This window comes from Diospyros lotus, chromosome 14 (assembly GCF_014633365.1).
Source record: "Diospyros lotus cultivar Yz01 chromosome 14, ASM1463336v1, whole genome shotgun sequence".
In the NCBI taxonomy this organism is placed as follows: domain Eukaryota; kingdom Viridiplantae; phylum Streptophyta; class Magnoliopsida; order Ericales; family Ebenaceae; genus Diospyros; species Diospyros lotus.
Window position 1 is genome coordinate 10,961,965 of NC_068351.1, and position 21,952 is coordinate 10,983,916.

A 21,952-nucleotide genomic window follows, 5' to 3' on the forward strand; every position below is an offset into this window, starting at 1 on the left:
TTAACGTTGTCTGCTATGAACCGCATTGAAGTACTGCCACCATTATAAAATAGCAAATGCAGAATGCTCGTTCGGTTCCCCTTTTGATGGGAAAGGGAAGGGAAGAAGTGCCTTCCCTGATTGAAGGAGAACCGTAAAGGCCCCGACTCCCACGGTTTTGGCACCATTCGTACCAAGTTGTGACTAGAGATGGCTCACTCCATTACCCTTTTGTTTTCTCGACAACAGTAACACAATCATCTGGAAAGGCTATAATAATGTTGAATCGGTGTATTAGGTGCTGGGGTTAAATGCGTCGTACCACTGGCAATGCATGAATAGTTGGGGCTTGTACATATTTTCTAATGGGTTTTGCCCGTTTGCCTGAACCACGAGGAAATTGCTCATTTCCAAGTAAACGACGTTGTATGCCTGACAAGCATCATGTTTATTTAACTACAACTTGCAGTAAACATCATGCAGAATAAAAGTGCAGATCCATCTATCTAGGTATTTCATCAAAACCGCCCACATGAACATTCAGGGATGATATACATAATCAGTATGAAAAAGAATTATTTCAGTTAAATCCATGATGCGTCCGGACCCAGTAAATGAGCATTTGGTCCATCCAGCTGCTGCGCTTAGACCATGATAAATACGCATACTTTTAAAGTAAAATTTAAGCATTGAAAAAAGTTTGTTCGATGATTCAATGCAGCAGTTAAATCTATGAGGTTTATTCAAATTTGAAGTTACTAGGGGGCTATACGAACTATCAAAACGGAATTGGAAAGTCTTGAGAAACATCAGTACGGATCGATGGAAAAGAAGGGCATTGTAACTTTAAAAACTTAACAGGACGACCGAGCTACAAGAGAACTCATATAGCTTCACTTCACTTGATGATAGTGGCTTCACAGGCCAATTGGCAATGCAGGTCTAGGCCACTCGGAGAGCATTTGTTTTACCCTAATTAGGGGGTGATTTTACAGTAAGTTGACACAAAGTTGCTGCAAAATCAAATATTCTGTTAGGACATACACACAAAGAGATTGTATAACAAGAATAACATAATTGCTGGAGTTCATATCAGGATTATGTACATGAGAAATGATTAACTTGGCCTGATTGCTTTCAATGCATATTTCATTTGCCATGTAAACTGAAATGCCAAGAGCCAACTGTCCGACACCACGAGAGGGTGTAGGAGCCGGAGATGGAGGCCTAGACTGTGTGAAACTAGGGCAAAACCCTAATCATCAAGTAGAAAGGAACCCATTTCAAGTAGAAGCCTAATTCCAACCTCCAACAAATTTGTCTTCAGATGGCGTTGGTGTACATTTATAAAACCTTAAAACAAGTTAAATGAGCAAAGAAACTCTGAAGAGACTAGGAAAAGGGGCATCCCCAGAGTTTCCCACTTTCTAAGGGTTAGGCGAGGATCATTTTGCATATAGCCTTACCTTTGCCTTGCAAAGGGGCTGTTTTCACAACTCAAACTTATGACTTAGTTATAAAGGGGTAACCTTACCATTGTCACCAAGGTCCATCTCTCCAAAGAGATTAAATAAACTAGAGAAAAGAAGCAAACTAAGGTTTTTGTTCATGAGAACGTAAAGGGTCCATTCAGTTGTAGAAAACATTTTCTAATTTTCAACTCCAATTTTACAACTAAATATGCTCTTACATTTTAGGTTTTAAAAAGAAATAATATTTATTTCTAGAAAATTTATAAAACATCTTTTTTGATGTTTTTTAATTCATGGTATAAATTTGAAAAATTATAAAACTGAGTTTTCTATTTTCTAATTGTAGTTTCAAGCATTCAATAGAAAATTAGAGTTGAAAATTTAGAAAATGTTTTCAATAACTGAACAAGCCCTAACTATTTCTTCTCTGCCAAACAGAGATGATGAAAAAGTCAAGCAACAACAATATATGCATTTACTATAACAATCAATTGTAGTTTGTGACTTTGTCCACTACCTTGGGCATCAGAACAGGCCCTATCTCTACAAAGAATACCCCAGCATGAATTGAATTTATTTTACATTAGAGTAATGTATTCTCATTCACTGAAGAGACTTTATAGCCAAAAAAAAAAATAAGTGCAAACAAGATGAACAACGATAGATAATAAAAGACTCATCCATATTAAATCCAGAAAAGAAAAGAATGTTACTCCATGCCAACTTCATGCTTTCCTATTTTGACATCATAAGTAAAAAAGAAAAAGAAAAAAAAAAGCCAAGAAAACGGTTGAAAAGATGAGATGATAAAAATTGAAGACACAGAAATATCTAGTGGTGTACACATGCATGTATAATAAACAATTCAAAAACAACATTTACAGGATTCTCTATAAATATACATAGAAGCAACATGTGCATGTCCTATCAAAAAACCAACAAAAGAAACGAAAGCAATATGCATAATTATTTTCTTTTATATCATCCATAAACTCTCCTAATGATTCTTTAAAGATTGAAAGTACATGCAATCGATAAACTGCGTATAGGGACAAGAGTTAAAGACGCAGAAGTTTCATGATACCGAATGAAAAATCATATGAATTGGAAAGGGCCAATGTCAAGTTGATGGTTGAACTCACGGTGACTGAAAAGAATCCCCAGGAAACGTACAATCTGAATCCTTGATTAATAGATTGCAGGCCCTCAAAGAAACCTAATTGATAAGCTTCTTGGAGTGGAGAATTGTCAAACACTTGATCCGAGAAAGAGATTCAAATAAGGCTACCAAATCACAAGTTGACTTACCATTGTTAACAGTACATCAAACACAAAAACAAATACAAATACCACCAAGTTTGAAGAAATATTGACTTCTCAAAGTCGATTCAAATATGGACCAGAATCTACAAAAAAAAAAAAAAAAAATTCCAGATGTTTTCATTTGGTCTTGTTGGACATATAAAACCCCATATGCAAGGCGCAGAAATAATAATAGGTAGTAATATAATTCGATCAATTTTGATACTTACAGATCTAAGAAATCACGTGAATAGAACTAAAGCCAATGATTTTAATACCAAGTCAAAGAAAAAACCCAAAAAACCTAACAGGATTTCCACGATTCCCATTTAAGGTCCATTTTCAAAACCAGAGGTAGATTATCTTGGGGATCTAAAAGACCAAACCATCATGTTTAAGGTCACTTTTCATTCGAACAAAGGTTATGTTTGTACTTTTTTAATTTTATATATAAGGTTAATTTTCTATTTCTTGTTTTTGGTAAGCAAGATGAAAAATAGATAAATAAAAAGGAAGTATTGCCAATTTGTTAATGGAGATGTAACTTTAAGTTAATAGAATGTTGGGAGAATTTATTAGTTTTTTTGTGGCGAAAACAAAAGCTAATCCAAAGTTTGGAATATGGAGAATGGATCAAAGAGAGGATGGTTTTTATAGCAAAACACCAATCCATATATTGGTCACCTACTCATTCCAATGGATTGAGATCTAGACAAATGACTCTTAAGAGTTTTCAAGCGACCCAACCATGGCAGTCGTCACAAGCAAAAGACACCCTTAAAGCACTATGACATTATATTGTCTGAGGCACTAGACACAAAAAAGCACTCGTTTGAGCGAAGCGAGGAGCTAAATTGACCAAAACAAAAAAAGAACACGTGTTTAATATGCTAAAGATAATCACATAATGTATTTACGACTTCTAAAATACATTTGAATATATATTATATTATCTTAATATTGTCTAACAAAAAACTTTGGGATCTTGCAAAAAACTACCCTTCCAGGCTGGATCTTTTACCTGCCACTTTCACTTCATGAGACAAATTCAAAACCATTTGTTGTAGCAATAGTAAGAATAGTAAAAAACAAAAGAAAAAGGAAATGTAAAGCAAATACAGAATGAACAGAAACAAAACTAATTGCTTATAATTATATCCCCCCCCCCCCCCCCCCCCCCAAAAAAAAAAAAAGCAGCACATTAAAATTCCAGAGAGATGAAACATAGGCATTAGGTGTTAGCCGCATCACTAAGCCACAAATACTAGACCAGAGAGAGAACAAGAAAGAGCGATGGCCATCAAAGGGATCACCTACATTCAGCGAGTTTGTTAGTGTGACAACCCTAGGGTTTGGCTAAGGTTTAAGAAGGAATTTGGTAAGAATACGGGAAAGAGAAAGCAGAAAGGGAGGAAGAGACAGAACTGAAACAGAGAGAACTAAGAGAGAAGAGAGGAAGAACTGAGGGAGAGCTAGGAGAATCAAGGGAGAAAACTGAATTCAATTCATTCATCAACATAACCCCCATCCTCCTACAAGTAGCCTTTTATGGGCATCAGCCAGCAACTAACTGAAAGTATATTCTAGAAAACAGCTCCCATGTACACTTCAACAAAATTAATAGCATTTGCTAACAAACAATTGTAACTAAGTACAGTATTGCCCCTCTAAGTCCTCTTGGGTCGTGACAATTCCTTATCCTTGAAATGTTTCTTGTCCCCAAGAAACTTATTACAAGTGAATCGTCGTTTCTTATCCAATGCCCATCTTCACCTCTTATTTTCCGTTACCTTGGCTTTCCCTTTTCCTTTCCCACAATAATAACAGTACTACGATTTGCTGCAACACCAAGTTCAGCCATCCACCTTTTCCCTATTGTCTCCAAATGAGCTGTTAGTCTTGCAACCCTATTATTTCCAATCATAGAAAGAAATTCAAACTTCTCTACAGGCAAAAATCTGATGTGACACTGCAGCTCTCCAATTGAAATAGGAATAAACAAAATAGCAAGAGTCTCGTTGCTCTTAATAGAAATTTCTTCTACCAACTTCCTTTCATCTTGTTTAGCTTTTTTCTTCTGCATCCTCGTCTGCTCTAGATCAAGAATATACTGCTAGAAGGTTTCAATGTGATCAATTTCTTCCAAGCATGAGCATCCTCCCTCAATCTCTAACCAACCTTGAACTCTACTCCGTTGGTCATCCACTTTGATTAAAGCACCGATTCCCTCATCATTGTTTGATTTTTGAGGGTCTATGCCTTCACGAAAAACAGACTTACTCTCTTCAAACTCCAAGGTTGGTGTAGTTGTGACCTCTCCCTGCTTCACAACCTCTTCTCCTTCCTCATCTTTAGTAGAGACCTCCTCAAGTAGAGAGACTTTTACTTTTTGATTGCTGGAGTACACCAAATGCAAACTTTCAGCAGATTTTTCCTATAGTAGAACCTCAATCTCTTCTAGAGCAATTGCCTTTTCTTTTTTGTCCTTCTGAATTGCTTGATTCAACTCAAGGTTTTCCTCATTCTCTGCAGCTACCATTCCCATTCTTAGGACCTCAACATCTTCATACTTCTCTTCAGTTGCATCAGTACTATCTTCGTCTTCCACTGCTACTTCATCAGCTTCTTGCACTACTTGATTAGCAGCCTTAGAAGCTCATTTGAAAACATCGATTTTGGTCCTTTCTCCAAAATGGGTACACTAGTTGCTTGCAAATTCTGGCCAACTCCATTCCACCCTCCTTCTGCACCAATTCTAGAACCAAGCATCAGCGACATCATCTAAATAGGTTGCAACCATATTAATCTTCTCTCTTTCTGCCACCTAGTATTGATAGAACACCCGCTCACACCTCCTGATCCACCATCTAGGCCTATCTCTTTCAAATGCTAGAATATCCATCTGCAGTGCTGGGGATGTGGAAGGGTTTCCTCCAACTCCTCCGACCACATTTCTCTTCTCTGCCTCCAACCTCTACCTTGTTTCCACTCAATCATTGGCACTCTATCCATCCCTTGGTGTCATTAGAATTGGCACAGTTGAAGCTCTGGGAGGAAAATCCATTGGAAGGCTGGAGTCATTGGGATTCCATCTGGCTCACCTTGCGTTACCTTTAATTCTGAACCACGATTGTCAGCCGAAATTCCCCGGCTCTTCGTCACCTTCCAAGTTCGAACAAGATTTACCAGAATTCACAGTCGAAATCAACTCCTTGCTCTGCCTTCAAGATCCAACCCTAGAGTCATTACTCTAGCCACTTCCATTTACTTCCAAGCAATTGGTGGCTTCTAATTCGCAAGAGACTATCACCTCCATTGCAGCTCCTTGAAATCGCCTTCAATTAGTTTTCGAGGGAAGCCTCGCTTTTGAAACTACTTTCGCTAAGTAACTCCTCTTCTTAAATCTGATCGAGTTTGTTCAGCCTTCAAATTCGCCTACTATCAATTTTCGAATTCACTGTAACCTCTGCCTTAGTTAAGATGAAGTAGCTAAGGACCGTTGCCTTCTTAATTTTAGCTTTTGGACCCGTTTCTGATACAATAACCGAGATCTAGTTGGTTGGAAATCTCGAAAATAACCTGAGAATGAACCTAATTTGAGTTCATCGCTAAGAGCAGTTGCAATGGCCCGCATCCAGATCAACGACCTCCCATTCTGTGTTCGATTCGTTGCAGATTCAAGATCGCTTGGACTCTTATTACGATCACTATAGATCCACAATCGCCTCGGGCTTGCATCGTCTTCAATTCCAAGCCGAAGTGGCTTTGCTCGGCTTTCTTTTCAAATCTGAGTTTGCTTTGCTCAGCTACGCCTTTCAAATCCAAGTTCAATTCCACCTTGCAACTGGTTACTATCTACCCACGATCTACACAAATTAGGATCCCTACTGGATTCGCCACTCAATCACTATCCAAAGGCTTTGTAATCACCAAAATTCACTTATCTTTGCCTTAGCTCAAAATCACGGAACTTTGCTTCGAGGGAAATGATCTAATCTGGTACGCGATCAAGGACACTTGAGTTTATCCCCACTTCCAGATTGTAGCTAGGATCAAGATTGGTTGCGTTAGATTCCTCTTCGAGGAACGTCGCCTCCAAAATTCAAGTTGGATTGTATTACGAAATCTGCTCCTCCTATTATTTCCAAAGGTATATCAGCTCCAACTTTTGTAATTGATCGACTAAGCTATTTGATCAATTCTACTGTCGCTTTCAACAACGCCTACTGCACTCAATCAATTCTGCAATATATTGCCTAAACTCGCCTGCTGCTATCAAATTTCGTGGTTGCCTTCAAATTTCAAGAATCAACCTCCGTCGAAATTTGCTGCACGGAATTGCCTTGGTCAATTACTAAACTTCCGGACCACAACCTAGAATCGTTGGCTCTAATACCAAATGTGACAACCCTAGGGTTTGGCTAAGGTTTAAGAAGGAATTTGGTAAGAATACGAGAAAGAGAAAGCAGATTGGAAGGGAGAGATAGAATTGAAACAGAGAGAATTGAGGGAGAAGAGAGGAAGAACCGAGGGAGAGATAGGAGAATCAAGAGAGAAAATTGAATTCAATTCATTCATCAACATAACCCACATCCTCCTACATGTAGCCTTTTATTGGCATCAGCTAGCAACTAACTAAAAGTAAATTCTAGAAAACAGCTCCCATGTGCACTTCAACATAATTAATAGCATCTCCTAACAAACAATTGTAACTAAGTACAGCATTGCCCCTCTTAAGTCCCCTTGGGTCGTGACAGTTAGCTAAGAGTAAAAACCAAGAAAGTTAACCACGTGCCTTCATGAATTATGGGTTCACAAGCAAGTGACTTCACTCACCAAGCATGTGAGAGCTTTGGCTGACCTCTAAGGACTCCTTTTCAACTCATTTTTCTAATCTATGTCATAATGACCTTTGCAACTATAGAAGACAAGAGAAAGAAATCAAGGTGGCAACTATAAAAAATAGTAGGCAATTAGGCTTTTGAAAGAGTAGACAAAGACACTTACCTCTTCGGCTTTCCCTTTATTATAATTTAGAGTTTAGAAATCTAAACTAAACAAGGAAAGAATATACATAGAAACATTCTCCTAATCACAACTTATATGCAATGGCCCTGTTTGTTGCAACTTAAAAGCTGTAACTTTTAGCTTCTCGCTTCAAAAAAGTAGATGTGTAGTGTTTGTTCTAGCTTGTAGAATTCTAGCTTATAGCTTCTATTAACTTTTAGAAGAGGTAGAAGTTGGCTTTTTCAAAGTTGGAATACCCCAGCTTCTATAACTTCTGATTAAACGGTCCCATTTTAATGACATTTTTGTAACAATTTTGCCCCTATTTTTAACAAAGAATTACCCTCCTGTCCACGCAATCAAGCGTCTCTCTTCTCCACCGCCATCTCCATTTTCAGATCTCTTCCTCTCTCTCGCCATCTCCTTCTCTCTTCTCCACCGCCATCTCCATTTAAAAATTCATTAGTTATAACACTTGAAACTTATACATATACACTAATTAATTTTTAAATTATCATTCTATAACTACTAAGGGTATTATGGATAATTATACAAAAATAAGCTATTTTACAGCTTATGGTATCAAATACCACAATTGTTTAACTACAACTTCTAAGAAGTTGGAGCAAACAGGTTCACAACTTATTCTAAGTTTTAGAAGCTATAATCTGAGAAGCTGGAAACTATAATTTCTCTAATTAAGCTGCAACAAACGGGGCCAATAACTGCCATTTAGATTGATTGCTATCATCCCTTTTTGTCTTCCCTAATTTACCATAGAACCTGCCATTTACAGCCTTGCACCACCAAGTCAACCTTGCTATAATAGCCACATACTCACAGCTGTACCAGCTGTTTACTAAGAATCCAATACTCTCCCTTAAGATGATGTATGAATATCCTTCATACCCATCTTGGATAACATAGCAAGGAAGTCCTTGCTGTGTAAAGCCTTAGTGAAGATATTTGCCAATTGATGCCTTGACTGAACAAATGGAATGCACAATTGGCCACTAGTTAGTTTCTCACTTATGAAATGCCTATCTATCTCAATGTGTTTGCTCTTGTCATGTTGAACAAGGATTATTAGCAATGTTAAATGTAGCTTTACTGTCACTGTATAGTAGAAGTGATCCCTTTTTAGAAAATCCTAGTTTTTCCATAACTTTATTCACCCACAATAAAGTGAATATGCCTTAGTCTTACCTAGCTACTTCAATCCCCCAAAAATATCTCAATTGTCCAAGGTCCTTGATCTCAAACTCTTTCCCCAAGTATTTCATCAACATACACAATAAGAACATTTATCTTGTGTTCTTTTCTCTTAAAGAACATAGTGTGATTAACATTACTTTGTTGATCTCCCAACTTGATTACAGTATTACTAAACCTGACAAACCAAACTTTAGGAGACTGTTTTAAACCATACAAAACCTTCTTCAACTTGCAAACTTTCCATTGCTTCTTTGAATTGTTAAAACCTGATGGAATCTCCACATACACTACTTCTTTCAGCTTTGCATGTAGAAATGCATTCGTTACATCAAGTTGATGTAAATCCCAATCTAGAATAGTTGCACAAGATAGAAGAATCCGCATTGTCTTTAGTTTTTCCACTGGTGCAAAGGTCACTTTATAGTCTACTCCATAGGTTTGAGAGTAAACCCCTTAGCCACCAACCTTGCGTTATATCTTTCAACTATTTCACTTGGCTTGTATTTAACTGTGAACACCCACTTACAACTTACTGGTTTCTTATCAATTGGCAGTTCAGTAAGTTTCCATGTCTCATTCTTCATCAAGGTTTTCATTTCCTCCACCATAGAATCCTTCCAAAGAGGCCAACTGATAGGTTGCTTCCAATCTGTGGGTACCATTACGAACTCTAAAGAGGATAGGAAATTTCTGTAGGAAGTAGACAATGAATCATAGGTAATAGACTCGGAAATTGGATGTTGTGTACAACTCCTTACTCCTTTTCTGATAGCTATAGGAAGGTACAATTCAGAGAGTTTTGAGTGTTAGTTGAAAGAATTTGACTAGAAGTAGGAAGTTGTTCAGTGTCAATGAAGTGCTTACCAGTATCAATGAGGTTCTAGCAATCTTCTTGGCTTGGTAGATTTTCTGATTGGCTTGTTTCCTCCGAAAATAAGTCAAGATTTCTCCTTTATCAAGTCTGTCCAGTCCAGTATTCCTAGGTTCTTCCTGTTGCCTTGAGTTATCAACATCAGCAGAATTATCAAAATCAAAAGTCTCTTCACCTGCTTCCACTAAATCCAACACATTCTGATCTTTCTCCTCCCTTTGAGTTATAGCACTCCCACCTGTAGTAGCAATTCGGTCCACAACACTAGTGTCAGTCCACTGTACCGGTACCTCTTCTTATACACTGTTACTTAGATTCTCCCCTTGAAGAGATGATTGGTTGGCTGAAAATAACTAGTATCTTTTCTAAATGTAACATCCATACTCACATCGAATTTCTAGGTAGGTGGAGTAGCACTTATATCCTTTTTGTGTAGCAAAGTAACCAATGAAGATATATTTGAGAGCGTGAGGATCTACTTTACTCGTTGCAGAAAAGTGATCCCAGACATAGCAAATGTAGCCAAAAACCTTGGGAGGAATAATATAGGAAAAGGCTCCCATTAGCAGTGTTATCCTAGGACTTTGCGGAATTATTCTTAGATGATATATGCCTCTCTCAACACTCTCAAATACACCCAACGATAATAAGAATTGAAACAGAAAACATAAGCAATCAAACAGAATAAGAACAAGAAACAATCAAACCACAAGTAGTAGGTGCGGATTTATCTGGTTCGGTTTCCTTTGAGGAAACCTACATCCAGCCTTCAAAAAGTCCTCCAAGAACAGTCTTATTAGGGAGAAGAACAATTAGTATAGCAGCAAGATCTCCCCCCTATTCTCGAGTACAAAAACAACAATTTCTCTCCCAAGATTACAAAGCTAAAAAATAGAACTCTAGCCTTCCTCTCAGAGAATACAATGTACTCATTACAATAGAAGAGAATAGAATGGCCGCACACACCCTAGCACTCTATTTATAGAGTGGGTGGTTATCCCAAGAGAAGACATTAGATATTTTTAGTTTAAACCCCCCCCCCCCCCCAATTTCCATTAATTACAGTTTGAGATATAAACTTCTATCTAATTCTTCAATGGCCCTCTAGCGCGCTGCCATCACTCACTGCTTTCACTTTCCTTCTTCTTATACCATATACTCGAGACAATATTTCAACAAGCAGCTCCAAAGTTGTCTTGAAATTTAGGGTCAGAAGTGACATTCTATTGATTAAATAAACAACAGTGAGTACTGCATCGCCCCAGTAAACCTTAGGAACATGCATAGCAAAGGGCAGTTACTTGGCCACCTCCAAGAGATGCTTGTTCTTCCTTTCAGCTACTCCATTCTAGGCAGGGGTGTCAACACAACACTAGTTTGATGTATGATTCCCCAACCACATAGATATTCTTGGAAGGCAATATCCTTATATTCGAGGCCATTATCACTTCTGAGGGTTTGAATTTTTGCATCAAATTGGGTAGTCACCACCTTGTGAAAGGTTCAAAAACTACCAGGCTCACTTTTATATGTCATGAGATAGACCCAAGTAGTTCGACTAAAACAATCTATAAAAGTTATAAACCACATGTATTTACAAGGTCCCCAAACATCTAATCATGAAAGGTTTAGGACTTTTTTTATTAATAATAGGGTAAGTACTCCTTGTGTGTTTCGCAAACTCACAAGCTTCACAAAATACATCTAGATTACTGCACTGTTTAGTCAAACTAGAAATAATCCTTCCTATCACTGAAAAAGAGGGATGACCTAATCTCAGAAGCCACTGCAACTCCTTCTCAGTTGAGATTGGTTGGTTAACTCTTAGGACTTGTTCTTCAGGCTGAGAGAATGACTTTTCGTCCAACAGGTACAAGCCATCAACCAATCTACTCACTTCCTAAAAAAACAATGGGTAGTGAAAAAGGTAATTTTACAGTTTAGATCCTTTGTGATAGAAATCAGAGATAACAAATTGTTAGCAAAATTACGAACATGAAGAACAGATGAGAGTTTAAGGTTTTCATTGCAGCTAATAGCCCCTTTTCCAGACATAGGAGAAAGGATACCATATGCAATTCTAACCTTATCTCTACCAGAGCATGAAGTATAGGTCAGGTAGGTTTAGATAATTCAGTCATATGGGCTGAAGCCCCAAAGTCCATGATCCAAGTTGGTTTTTTATAGAATTTGAGGAATAGAAAGCAGTAACAGTACCTTGACCGGGAGCAGTACCAGCTGTACCTGCTTGGGTATAAGGTGTAGGATTGGAGAATGGGGCATTTGATTCCATCTTCATCTTAGTCATCAGCTTCTATAGGAAAACTAATTCTTCCCTTAAAAAGACTAGTTTTTCCTGTTTCTTCATGTGGCTCTTCTTTCGTCAGAGCAATTTTTGATAGATGGGCATGAGGATGTACCCCTTGCCTTTTTCCCTTCCCCCTAGTAGGTCTGCCATGTAAATACTAGCAAGTTTCCTTTGTATGTCTGGATTTTCCACAATAATCACACCTCAACAGGTCTCTACTGAAATTCCCTTGGCTGGTAGATTTTACCATCATAGCAGATTTGCTTGTTATAGCAAGCTGGAGCATAACACTCCTCTTGCTCTCTTCTTGGTGAACATAAGAGTAAGACTGTGTTAAAGTGGGAAAAGGCTCTCTACAGAAGATTTGAACCCTGACTTGGTCAAATTCTACATTCGACACAGCTAGAAAATCAATACTCTTTCTTTATCTATCATTTTTTGAACTTTAGAGGCATCCTTAGGGCATTCAGCCTGAAAATCTTGATAATAATCCAACTCTTGCTATGAACTATCTAATTAAACATAGTACTGAGAAACTGACTACTCACCTTGTTTAGTTTCATGTACCTTTTTCTGGAACTCATATATTTGTGCATCATTTCCGATTTGAGAGTAGGTTTGAATGCAGCATTCCAGATCTTCCATGCTATATCAAGCAGTAGATACCCCTTGGCAATGTTTAATTGCATTGAGTTAATTAGCCAAGGCATCACCAGGGAGTTCTTTGTCTCCCATTGTCGAGTATGTACGTCTCCCGTGGCAGGCTTTTGACCCTTCATACTAGTGATGTAGTCCTCCATTACTCGAGCTTTGATGAAAAGTTTGCAGAAGCATGACCAGTCTAGGTAATTACTCCCATCTAGTTTTACTGGCCTAATCAACAAGAATGGATTTTTAGAGGGTATTGCAGTCTTAGGCCCTTCACTAGGTACTGCAGTCCCTGTAACACTAGATGATCTAACCTCCTCTTGGGACATTCTCGCTCAAAAATCTTCTTTTTTGAACCTAGCCCAATTGTGGCTCTAATACCATGCAAAACAGCAGGCAATTAGGCTTTTGAAAGAGTAGACAAAGACACCTACCTCTTTGGCTTTCCCTTTATTTATAACTCTAGAATTTACAGTTTAGAAATCTAAACAAGGAAAGAATAGACGTAGAAATATTCTCCTAATCACAGCTTATATACAATAACTGCCATTTAAATTGATTGCTATCTCCCTTTTTTGTCTTCCCTGATTTATGCCTCAGAATCTGCCATTTACAGCTTTGCACCACCAAGTCAACCTTTCTATAATAGCCACATACTCACAGCTGTACCGGCTGTTTACACGAGAATCCAACAACATATGAAGGTCACATGAACAGTGGCAACAACTTAGTGATCTCCTTTCTTTCCCATTTAGCTTCTACTTTCCTCTTTGTTTTTCAACTTATAAGTGCCTCTTCGCATGCTTATGACTTTTAGGGCAATTCTTCTTTACTGTTCTTTTAACACCTAGGTGAGCACCTTCGATGCCCATTGACTCATCTGAGGAACTCACATAATCTCCCCTGATTGAAGCTACCTTGCCTAGAGGTAGATATATATTGTGCAATGTGCATGACTGTTTTATTGCAATGTTTGGTTTTATATATAATACTAGTTAGTAGTCAGTACTCAATCATGCTTCGCACACTCATGACCAAATTTCAAATATATAGTCATCAATTAATTTGAGCTCACAATATTAGATTAGGTAATATTGATATCTTGCCTATGCTTACAGATTTATAAAAGTGGCAGGTCTGTCTGCTAATCATCAGACCAAGTCACAGCTTTCTCAAATCATTGATTTTCTAGTGCAGAAGATCAAGGCAAATGAAAATCTAGGCAGGCAATCAGCTTCAATAAATAAAAAAAAAAATGAAAGAAAAACAAACCAAGAAATCAATATGGTCAACAGCCTCACAGCTCATTTACTTCTGATATTTTAGTAGGGTTCTTTACATTTAAGTTCTTAGGGGGATATATCAAATTCTACAAAAACTTTTAAGGAGTTAAATCAAATAAGGAATGGTGGTAATAATTCCTTATTGAAAATTGAAAAAAAAAAAAAAAAGAATGTTGACAAGAATAATGGCCTTATGATTTCTGTAAATTTGATGGAAGAAAAATACAGGGATGTTAAAAAATATTGTGAGAAATTTCCGTTTTGTTTCAGATTTTCATTCCATTTCATTTGTGCTGTTTCCATTTGAGTTAGGAAAAATGGAAACTGAAAATGCTGCTAGATTTTGCAGTTAGTTGTCAATAAAATGGAAAGAAAAGCTGAATATGGTGTTCTATTTTCCTAATCTTAATTCAATTTTATATTCAAAATACATGAAAGAATCTAATTTTTTTTATTTTGTTAGACCTACAAACCTTCATAAAAAATACAAGAAAATGAAAAATGAAAAATTATTAAAGAAAAAATAGAAAAAATCTGGAAAACCTAATGGTCTTCTCCTTTATGCTCTGTGTTTAGAGTGAGAGAGAGAGAGAGAGAGAGAGAGTAGATCAACACAAAATCTGAAAAAACCAATCGCCTAGTTCTACTTCTTTCACCCTGCATATATATATATAGACGGGGAGAGAGTAGATATGGGGTATAAATATAAATACACAGATAGAGGGAAGGAAAGAGGGAGAGACACAAATGTCACAACTCATGGGTAGTGAGAAGAGCATTATTGTAATAAGGTTGTGGTAGTTAGTGAGAGGTATTTTGTGAGTTGTTAGGAGCAAATGGGTGTTATTTTCCAGATTTCAGTTACTATTGAATAGCTTATAAATAGGCTCTAAAATGTAGAGAAATGTATGTTGATGAATGAAGTGATTCATATCTCCCTTATTCTCTCTCTCTCTTGTTTCCTCTCTAATCTCTCCCTCTAACTCTCTCTTTGAATTCTCTCTCCCTCCTTTAATTCTATCATCCAGTTTCTCTCCCAAATTCCAGTCACAACCCTAGGTAATCGTAGGTATGTGACAAATGGTATCAGAGCCAATCATTCCTCGACTGTGATTATGGAGACTTTACTAGCTGAATTCAGATTCGATTCTTGAAAGGCGGTTATCAGGAAGTTCTTGGCAATTAGCTAGGGCGATTCAGGCATTTAATTCCGACGAGCCAGGCGATTTCCGTTACTTCAGGCACGTACAATTTGGCTTGGAATTGAATCTGAATTGAGAGGCGAAGTCGTGCGAAGCAGACATCGGCTCGGTATTGAAGGCGACATTGGCCAAGATAGTTCCGACAGTGATCGGACTTATATGTTGAAGGCGACACTCCTCAGCAAGGAGATCTAGGCATCCGATCCTAATCCTAGCCACAATTTGGAATCGGCATTAAACTCAAGTGTCCTTGATCGCGTCCCAAATCTGGTCATTGTAGGTGACCAGGGCGAGAAGGAAGGCACGACTGAAATAGACTAAGGCATCAGAGAGAAGCAGATTGGAGCAATCGGAGGCTACAGCGATCGCAATCGAGTCCAAGCAATCTTGAATCCGCTGTGAATCGGACGCAGAACAGGAGGATCGGATCGGCATTGCGGCCATAGGCTATTGCTCTCAGTGACGAAGTCAAATCAGGTAAGGAGGAGTTACGCAGCGGAAGTGACTTCAAAAGCAAGACGGTGGACGGTGATTGGGTGGCGATAGTGACTCCAAGAAGATTGAAGCAAAGCTAGTGGTTCTCCAGGCCTTGGAGGGTGATCGGGTGAGAGAAGAAGGCACCGAATCCAACGAGAAGGAAGTCGACTCGAACCCAGCGACTACTGCAAGGCAGAATTGAACACGGATTGGAAGGCGTAGTTGAGCCAAGCAAGCTTGGATTTGAAAAGCGAAGCCGAGCAAAGTAACTTCGGCCCGGGAGTGAAGACAACACAGGCCGAAAGAATTCCAAAGACGGTGGCCGATCCAAGAATTCAGCGAAATCCTAAGCAGCGGTCGGTGAATGGGTGAGACGGAGGTGATCCTTGAATCACTTTGACTCCGACAAACTCGCTGCATGTGGTTGAGGCGAGAAGGCAGGCGTGGTCAGGAGCGGAAATTCAGGTCTAGGTCACTGCATGTGACCAAGTCGTGAAAGGTGCGATCAGAAAACGGTACAGGGGTGAATTTCGGTGATTTGGAGGAATTACAGTGAGCGGAATGATACTTCTCTATTATTAATTTCCAGCGGTGATTTTCGTTTGAGATCTAGAGGCGACTTTGAAGTACCGCAATGGAACTGATCATTCCTCAGCTGTGAGCCAGGCAGCTCCAAAAGCAATATTAGTAGTGATCAGTTGCAGTCAAGGCGAAGCAGCAGTTGCAGTCGAGGCGAAGCAGTGACTGAGGTAGAATAGGTTGCTGAATTTAGGTTTCAGCGAATTTAGATTGGCTGAACTTGAAGCTGCTAAGGTTGCAGATTTGGAAGCGATCGATTATCAATAGGTCTTGGTGATTTATCGAAGCAATTTCAGTGACTGAATTTTGGTGGGTTTGGAGTACCGAAATAAGTTTTCGAAGTGGTCTTTGGAAGCTGATTAAGAGGCTGTTGCAGGGTGTAATTTCAAGGAATTGAACTGAGGAGATGGCCGAAAGACTAATTGCTGCAATAAAGGAAATTAAGGACCTCCGTAAGCAGCTGGATGATTCTTTGATCATGCGTTCATATAAATTTCAGACTGCTAATCAGACTTTGTCGACTTCAATTCCAAGTGCTGATTTGCCCACTCTTGCTCCATTGGCTATTCCGGTGTTTGACAGGGATAGGCCAAAATGGTGGATTCGGCAATGTGAACGGGTGTTCTACCAACACCGAGTGGCTGAAAAGGAGAAGGTAAAAATGGTTGCAACTAATCTAAGTGAAATTCCATATATTTGGTTCCAGAATTGGAGCTGGGGAAGGGTGGAATTGAGCTGGTCGCAATTTGTAATTGACTTGAGTAATCGGTTTGGAGAAAAGACCAAAACCTATATGATCAATGGAGCTTCTAAGGCTGTTAATTTGGAGATGCAAGAAGCTGATGAGGAAGAAAAAGAAGCAGTAGAAGGGATCGAAGAATTGGGGGATGGCAGTCCAACAATTGGCAGCATCTCAAGCACTCTCACTGGTACTGAAAATCTAGCCGCTAAAATCCTCAATATGACACCGTTGGAGGAGGTAACTGTTGAGGATAAAGCTAAGATGTTAGCTAACAATCCGGGAGCCAAAGATCTTGGAATGGAAACGCCCACAACAGCCTTAGATTGTGGAGATTTTAAATCTATTTCCCTTGAAAGAATAGGAATGGAAGGAGTGGCTGAATTACCTACTCTGAATCAGGTAACTCCAACTGAGAAATCAGTCAATTGGAGGGAAATTTGTGCCTTAATCGAAATGGATAACCAATGGAAGGTAGTTCAAGAATGGTTAGAGGTTAAGGGAGGATGCTTGCATGAAATTGATTACACTAAAACCTTCCAGCAGTATGTTTTTGATTTAGAGCAATGGAAGATGCAAAAGGATAAAGTGAAACAAGATGAAAGGAAGAAAAAAAAGGGATTCTTTGTTGAAGGAACCGAGACCCTTGTTGTTTTGCTTACTCATGTTTCCATTGGTGTGGCAGCAAGACATACTACTGTTGCTGCTGAGGAGAAGGAAAAAAGAAAGCAAAAGAGAAGGGAAAAACAAGATAAAAAGAAGGAAAAGCGAAGAAGAAACCAATGGGTGAGGACGGGCATTGGATGAAGAAACAATGGCTTGGTTGTAATAAGTTTCTTGGGGACAAGAAACCTTTCAAGGGGAGGGGGATGTCACAACTCATAGGTAGTGAGAAGGGCATTATTGTAATAAGGTTGTAGTAGTTAGTGAGAGGTATTTTGTGAGTTGTTAAGAGCACATGGGTGCTATTTTCTAGATTTCAGTTACTATTGAATAACTTATAAATAGGCTCTAAAATGTAGAGAAATGTATGTTGATGAATGAAGTGATTCATATCTCCCTAATTCTCTCTCTCTCTTGTTTCCTCTCTAATCTCTCCCTCTAACTCTCTCTTTGAATTCTCTCTCCCTCCTTTAATTCTATCATCCAGTTTCTCTCCCAAATTCCAATCACAACCCTAGGTAATCCTAGGTATGTGACAACAGAGCAAGATAGAAAGAGACAAAGATGAAGACAGCAAGAGAGTCACTGGAGTGAGACAGAGCAAAAGAGTTGCCAAAGGGAGAGTCAATGCTGATAAAAGAGGTGAGAAGATGAGATTGACTGTTTGTTTGTGTGTGTGTGTGTGTGTGAGAGAGAGAGAGAGAGATGGGTTTTCTTTCTTTGTAATGAAATCGAAAAATCTAAAAGTGGAAAAGGGGTATTAAACCCTTTCCACTTTTTTATTTTCCAATGAATCATGTTTTGGTTTTTGAAACAGAGATGGCAAACACCATTTTAGACATTTTCATTCCATTTCACTTCAAATGGAATGAAAATAACTAAAATGAAATGATTTCAAACAACAATCATTTGTAACTTTAAATCTACAAGAATGCATGAAGAATGGTAGCTTTGCTAAAAACTTTATAAGTCTGGTAATAGCTTAATGAAAAAATAAAAATGCAACTCTAGTTCCAGAGAGGCTGCTTGATCTTTTCCTAATCATGGAGCAACTGCAGTTTGTCAAATCAAAAGCAGTACAACATGGTTTTAAGAGATGCTAGTGGCAGTGATGGCAGAGGTGAAGCACTTATAGTGGATATAATGGACGTATCAAAAACACTTTTTTTTTTTTTTTTGCTGCCCTCCACAAAAATCCAAATATGTTACCAGTACCACAAACTTTTCCCTTTAGAACCACATCTCTGGGGTTTTGCAAAATGGTTTTAGATAAATTAGCTGTCTAGAGAGATTTGCCTCTCTTTCAGTATTCAATGATAGCACTAAAGGAATAAAATAATTCAAGATACTAAACATAATTCCACCAAGCACTCTTGTATCAATTACTACACAACTGCAACACAATGAATCCTCTTCCAAAAGTGCTCGCTAAAAGTGACTTATGGGTTCACAGGAGATAGGACCAAGTAATATACCAAAAAATGCCCTAATAAATTACTGATGTGGGATTGGATCGTGACACTAATCGCACCATTTTATGTTTATCTCTACAGTTACTAACAGATATAAAACATTATGCATGGTCCTCCACATGATATACATGCAAAACAACATGTATGGATATACACTCGATCAAAAGAACAGCAGAAAAATACAGTAGAATTAGCAAAAAGAAAAGGCATAATATATAAAAATAAAAAGGGAGTTTCACACTTTTCATGCAGTGTTGACAATTAAGTTGGTCTGCTTGCTTCATTACACATTGGATTTTCCATAAAAAATGAAATCACAGACCACTTAAAATAGGGAAATTTTTGTGTCTGTTTGCATTCTAAGCAGCAAATCATCCAAAGATTCAAGAAAAATCTCACAGTAATTAATGTTATCTCAAAAAGTTAGATACTTTTAACAACAAGAAGCTATATAAAGACAATTGCACTTACGAGAATATTGGATCATCTTGAGATTCTGAAATAATATGCAAGTATCTGATTCAGTTCAATCTCCTCCTTCTATGTGCTCTAGAATCTCCACTGTCCACATCTGAAACCCTTGAGGCATCATTTCTTCTTCTAGATGACGAAGTAGAACGGGAGACTGTAGAATCTATTTCAAGTGCAGTATCTACAGTCTGACTCTCAGAGTGTATAACAGCAGCAATACTTGACATGGAATCCCTATCATCAACTGGTGGTGGAGGCTGTTCTTGGTTCCTTTCTAAAGGATGAAAGCCAAAATATGACTCAACTAGTGCTTCAGTAGAATTCAACGCAGATGTAAGATTTGAAATTGTAGCAGCTCTATGCGTCTGTGATCTTCGAAGTAAAAGGGATGAAAGGCGGCGGCTTTCACCAACCTCAGAGTCAGCAGTGTTGCTCGGTGTTAAGTCAACAAAAACCACATCAGGTGACATCATAGGGTTGTGTTCTCTGCGAATTCCCCTAGAAGTCAAAATTCTATTGAGCAAGGAATTATTGCTGTCAGGCAAATCAGGGGCACCCTCTCGGTTCTGTTGCTGGGCTTGTACCAACTCCCTTGTCAAATCAAATCTACTGCCAAGGCGGCGAATCATTGTCTCCATTGGAAAAGAAAATGCACTCCTCTGAAGAGTTTGCCTCCAGCTCTCAACCCGCCGAGCATGGGGCCTAAGGGGCACTTTAACACTCTGTTCCTCTTCTATTCCACAAGTATTACTGCCACGCCCATATATTGGGGTAATGCTCTTACTCGTCACTTCTCCCTTGCACACTGGACACTCCTTAGCAAAGCTGTGAAGATGCAGCCATCGATAAAGGCATGGCCAGCAGAACAAGTGACCACAACATGTGACAACAGGTTCCTTTGCCATGTCCAGGCATATATTACAATCAAAAAAGCTTCCTCCCTCACCGTTACCCTTTTCCTCGCTGCCATTTTTCCCTACTCCGTCATTCTCTACATGGGTTGGATCATTCTCACATGTTTTTATTACTTCAGCATTTCTTTCTCCGGGGGATACACTAGCTTCCCCAGTTTGCAAGCCACCGCCAACGCCAGCATCAGAACTAGAATTGACTAAAAATTCCAGGGAAACGTCTCTATTTCGAGGGAGAACTGGGTCCTGTCGCCGCCACCGCCGCCTAGTCAGCCTGAGAACTTGACGGAGTTGATTAACACGCCCATCCATCCAATCCTCCAAGCTCACAGAATCATTGGATACCGATCCGGACTCTTGTTCATCATCAGGAGAGGGAAAGGGACCCAAATTCAAGTCCAGATTCATTGTGTTCGGCGTCTCGTCCCCCATTACAAATTCAACAAAACCCAGATACGAAACCCTAATATTGCAGCCAGAACATAAAAAAAAAAAAAAAAAACCCTACCTTGTTTCGGTCCAACAAATCAAACCCTAACTTTAACACCAAAAAAATAAAAAATAAATAAAAAGGCCACTAAGGTTATGACCTCGAAATCGACATCTCTAATCAATCAAAACCATAATAAAAGCATTCAGAGTAGAAGCATTTTAGGGTTTTACGAGATAATGTAAAAGAGGCAAGGAAATTCTACAGTCCCTCAAGCGCAGGCGAGAGAGACGCGATCGGGACAGACAGATCAGAGTCAGCAGACCACGTGTAGACTGGGTTCAGCTTCAAACCCTCGACTCAGGAGAGAGAGAGAGAGAGAGAGAGAGAGAGAGAGAGTCATCTGAGCTTACAGAATGAGGAGAAATGAAGAGCGGAGAGAGGGAGACCGCACGCACAGTGCCTATAATTTGCCGCTTCGGCCTCGTGGTGATGCCATTGCCACCTAAGATTTGGACAGATCTTTGAGCCTCGCAACATCTGATTATGGTTCTCCTATTTATTTTCTGGTAATTTTTCACTAATTTACCATCGTCTAAAACCCTGGCCAAACACCACCTTTCTTAAAAGTCTTTTACCAAAATATCTCCTTCCGTTTGTTATAGTTTAATTAAAAAAATTATAATTTCTAATTTTTTAGATTATAATTTCTAAAATTTAGAATAAGTTATAAACTTGTTTGTTATAATTTCTCAAAAATTGTAGTTAAACAATTATGGTATTTGATACTATAAGCTGTAAAATAACTTATTTTTATATAATTGTCCATAATACTCTTAATAGTTATAGAATAATAATTTAAAAATTAATTAGTGTATATGTATAAGTTTTAAGTGTTATAAAAAAATTAATTAGTATATAGA

General features: G+C 38.5%; 1 protein-coding gene across 3 annotated transcripts; it reads right to left on the bottom strand.

Moving 5' to 3' along the window:
* Positions 1–636: 636 nt before the first annotated feature.
* On the bottom strand, positions 637–21,566 carry LOC127790029 (uncharacterized). Of its 3 annotated transcripts, none has more exons than XM_052319258.1 (3): positions 21,443–21,566; positions 19,689–21,062; positions 637–992 (listed from the first exon to the last, which is right to left on the bottom strand). In XM_052319258.1, the coding sequence occupies exon 2, from the start codon at positions 21,029–21,031 to the stop codon at positions 19,739–19,741; it is 1,293 nt and encodes a 430-aa protein (XP_052175218.1). In that variant the 5' UTR covers positions 21,032–21,062; positions 21,443–21,566; the 3' UTR covers positions 637–992; positions 19,689–19,738. The 3 variants fall into 3 exon arrangements, with proteins under 3 accessions (XP_052175218.1, XP_052175219.1, XP_052175215.1); XM_052319259.1 differs by adding an exon at positions 9,840–10,084 and having other exon boundaries at positions 19,689–21,561; XM_052319255.1 differs by having other exon boundaries at positions 19,689–21,561.
* Between the last annotated feature and the right edge of the window lie 386 nt (positions 21,567–21,952).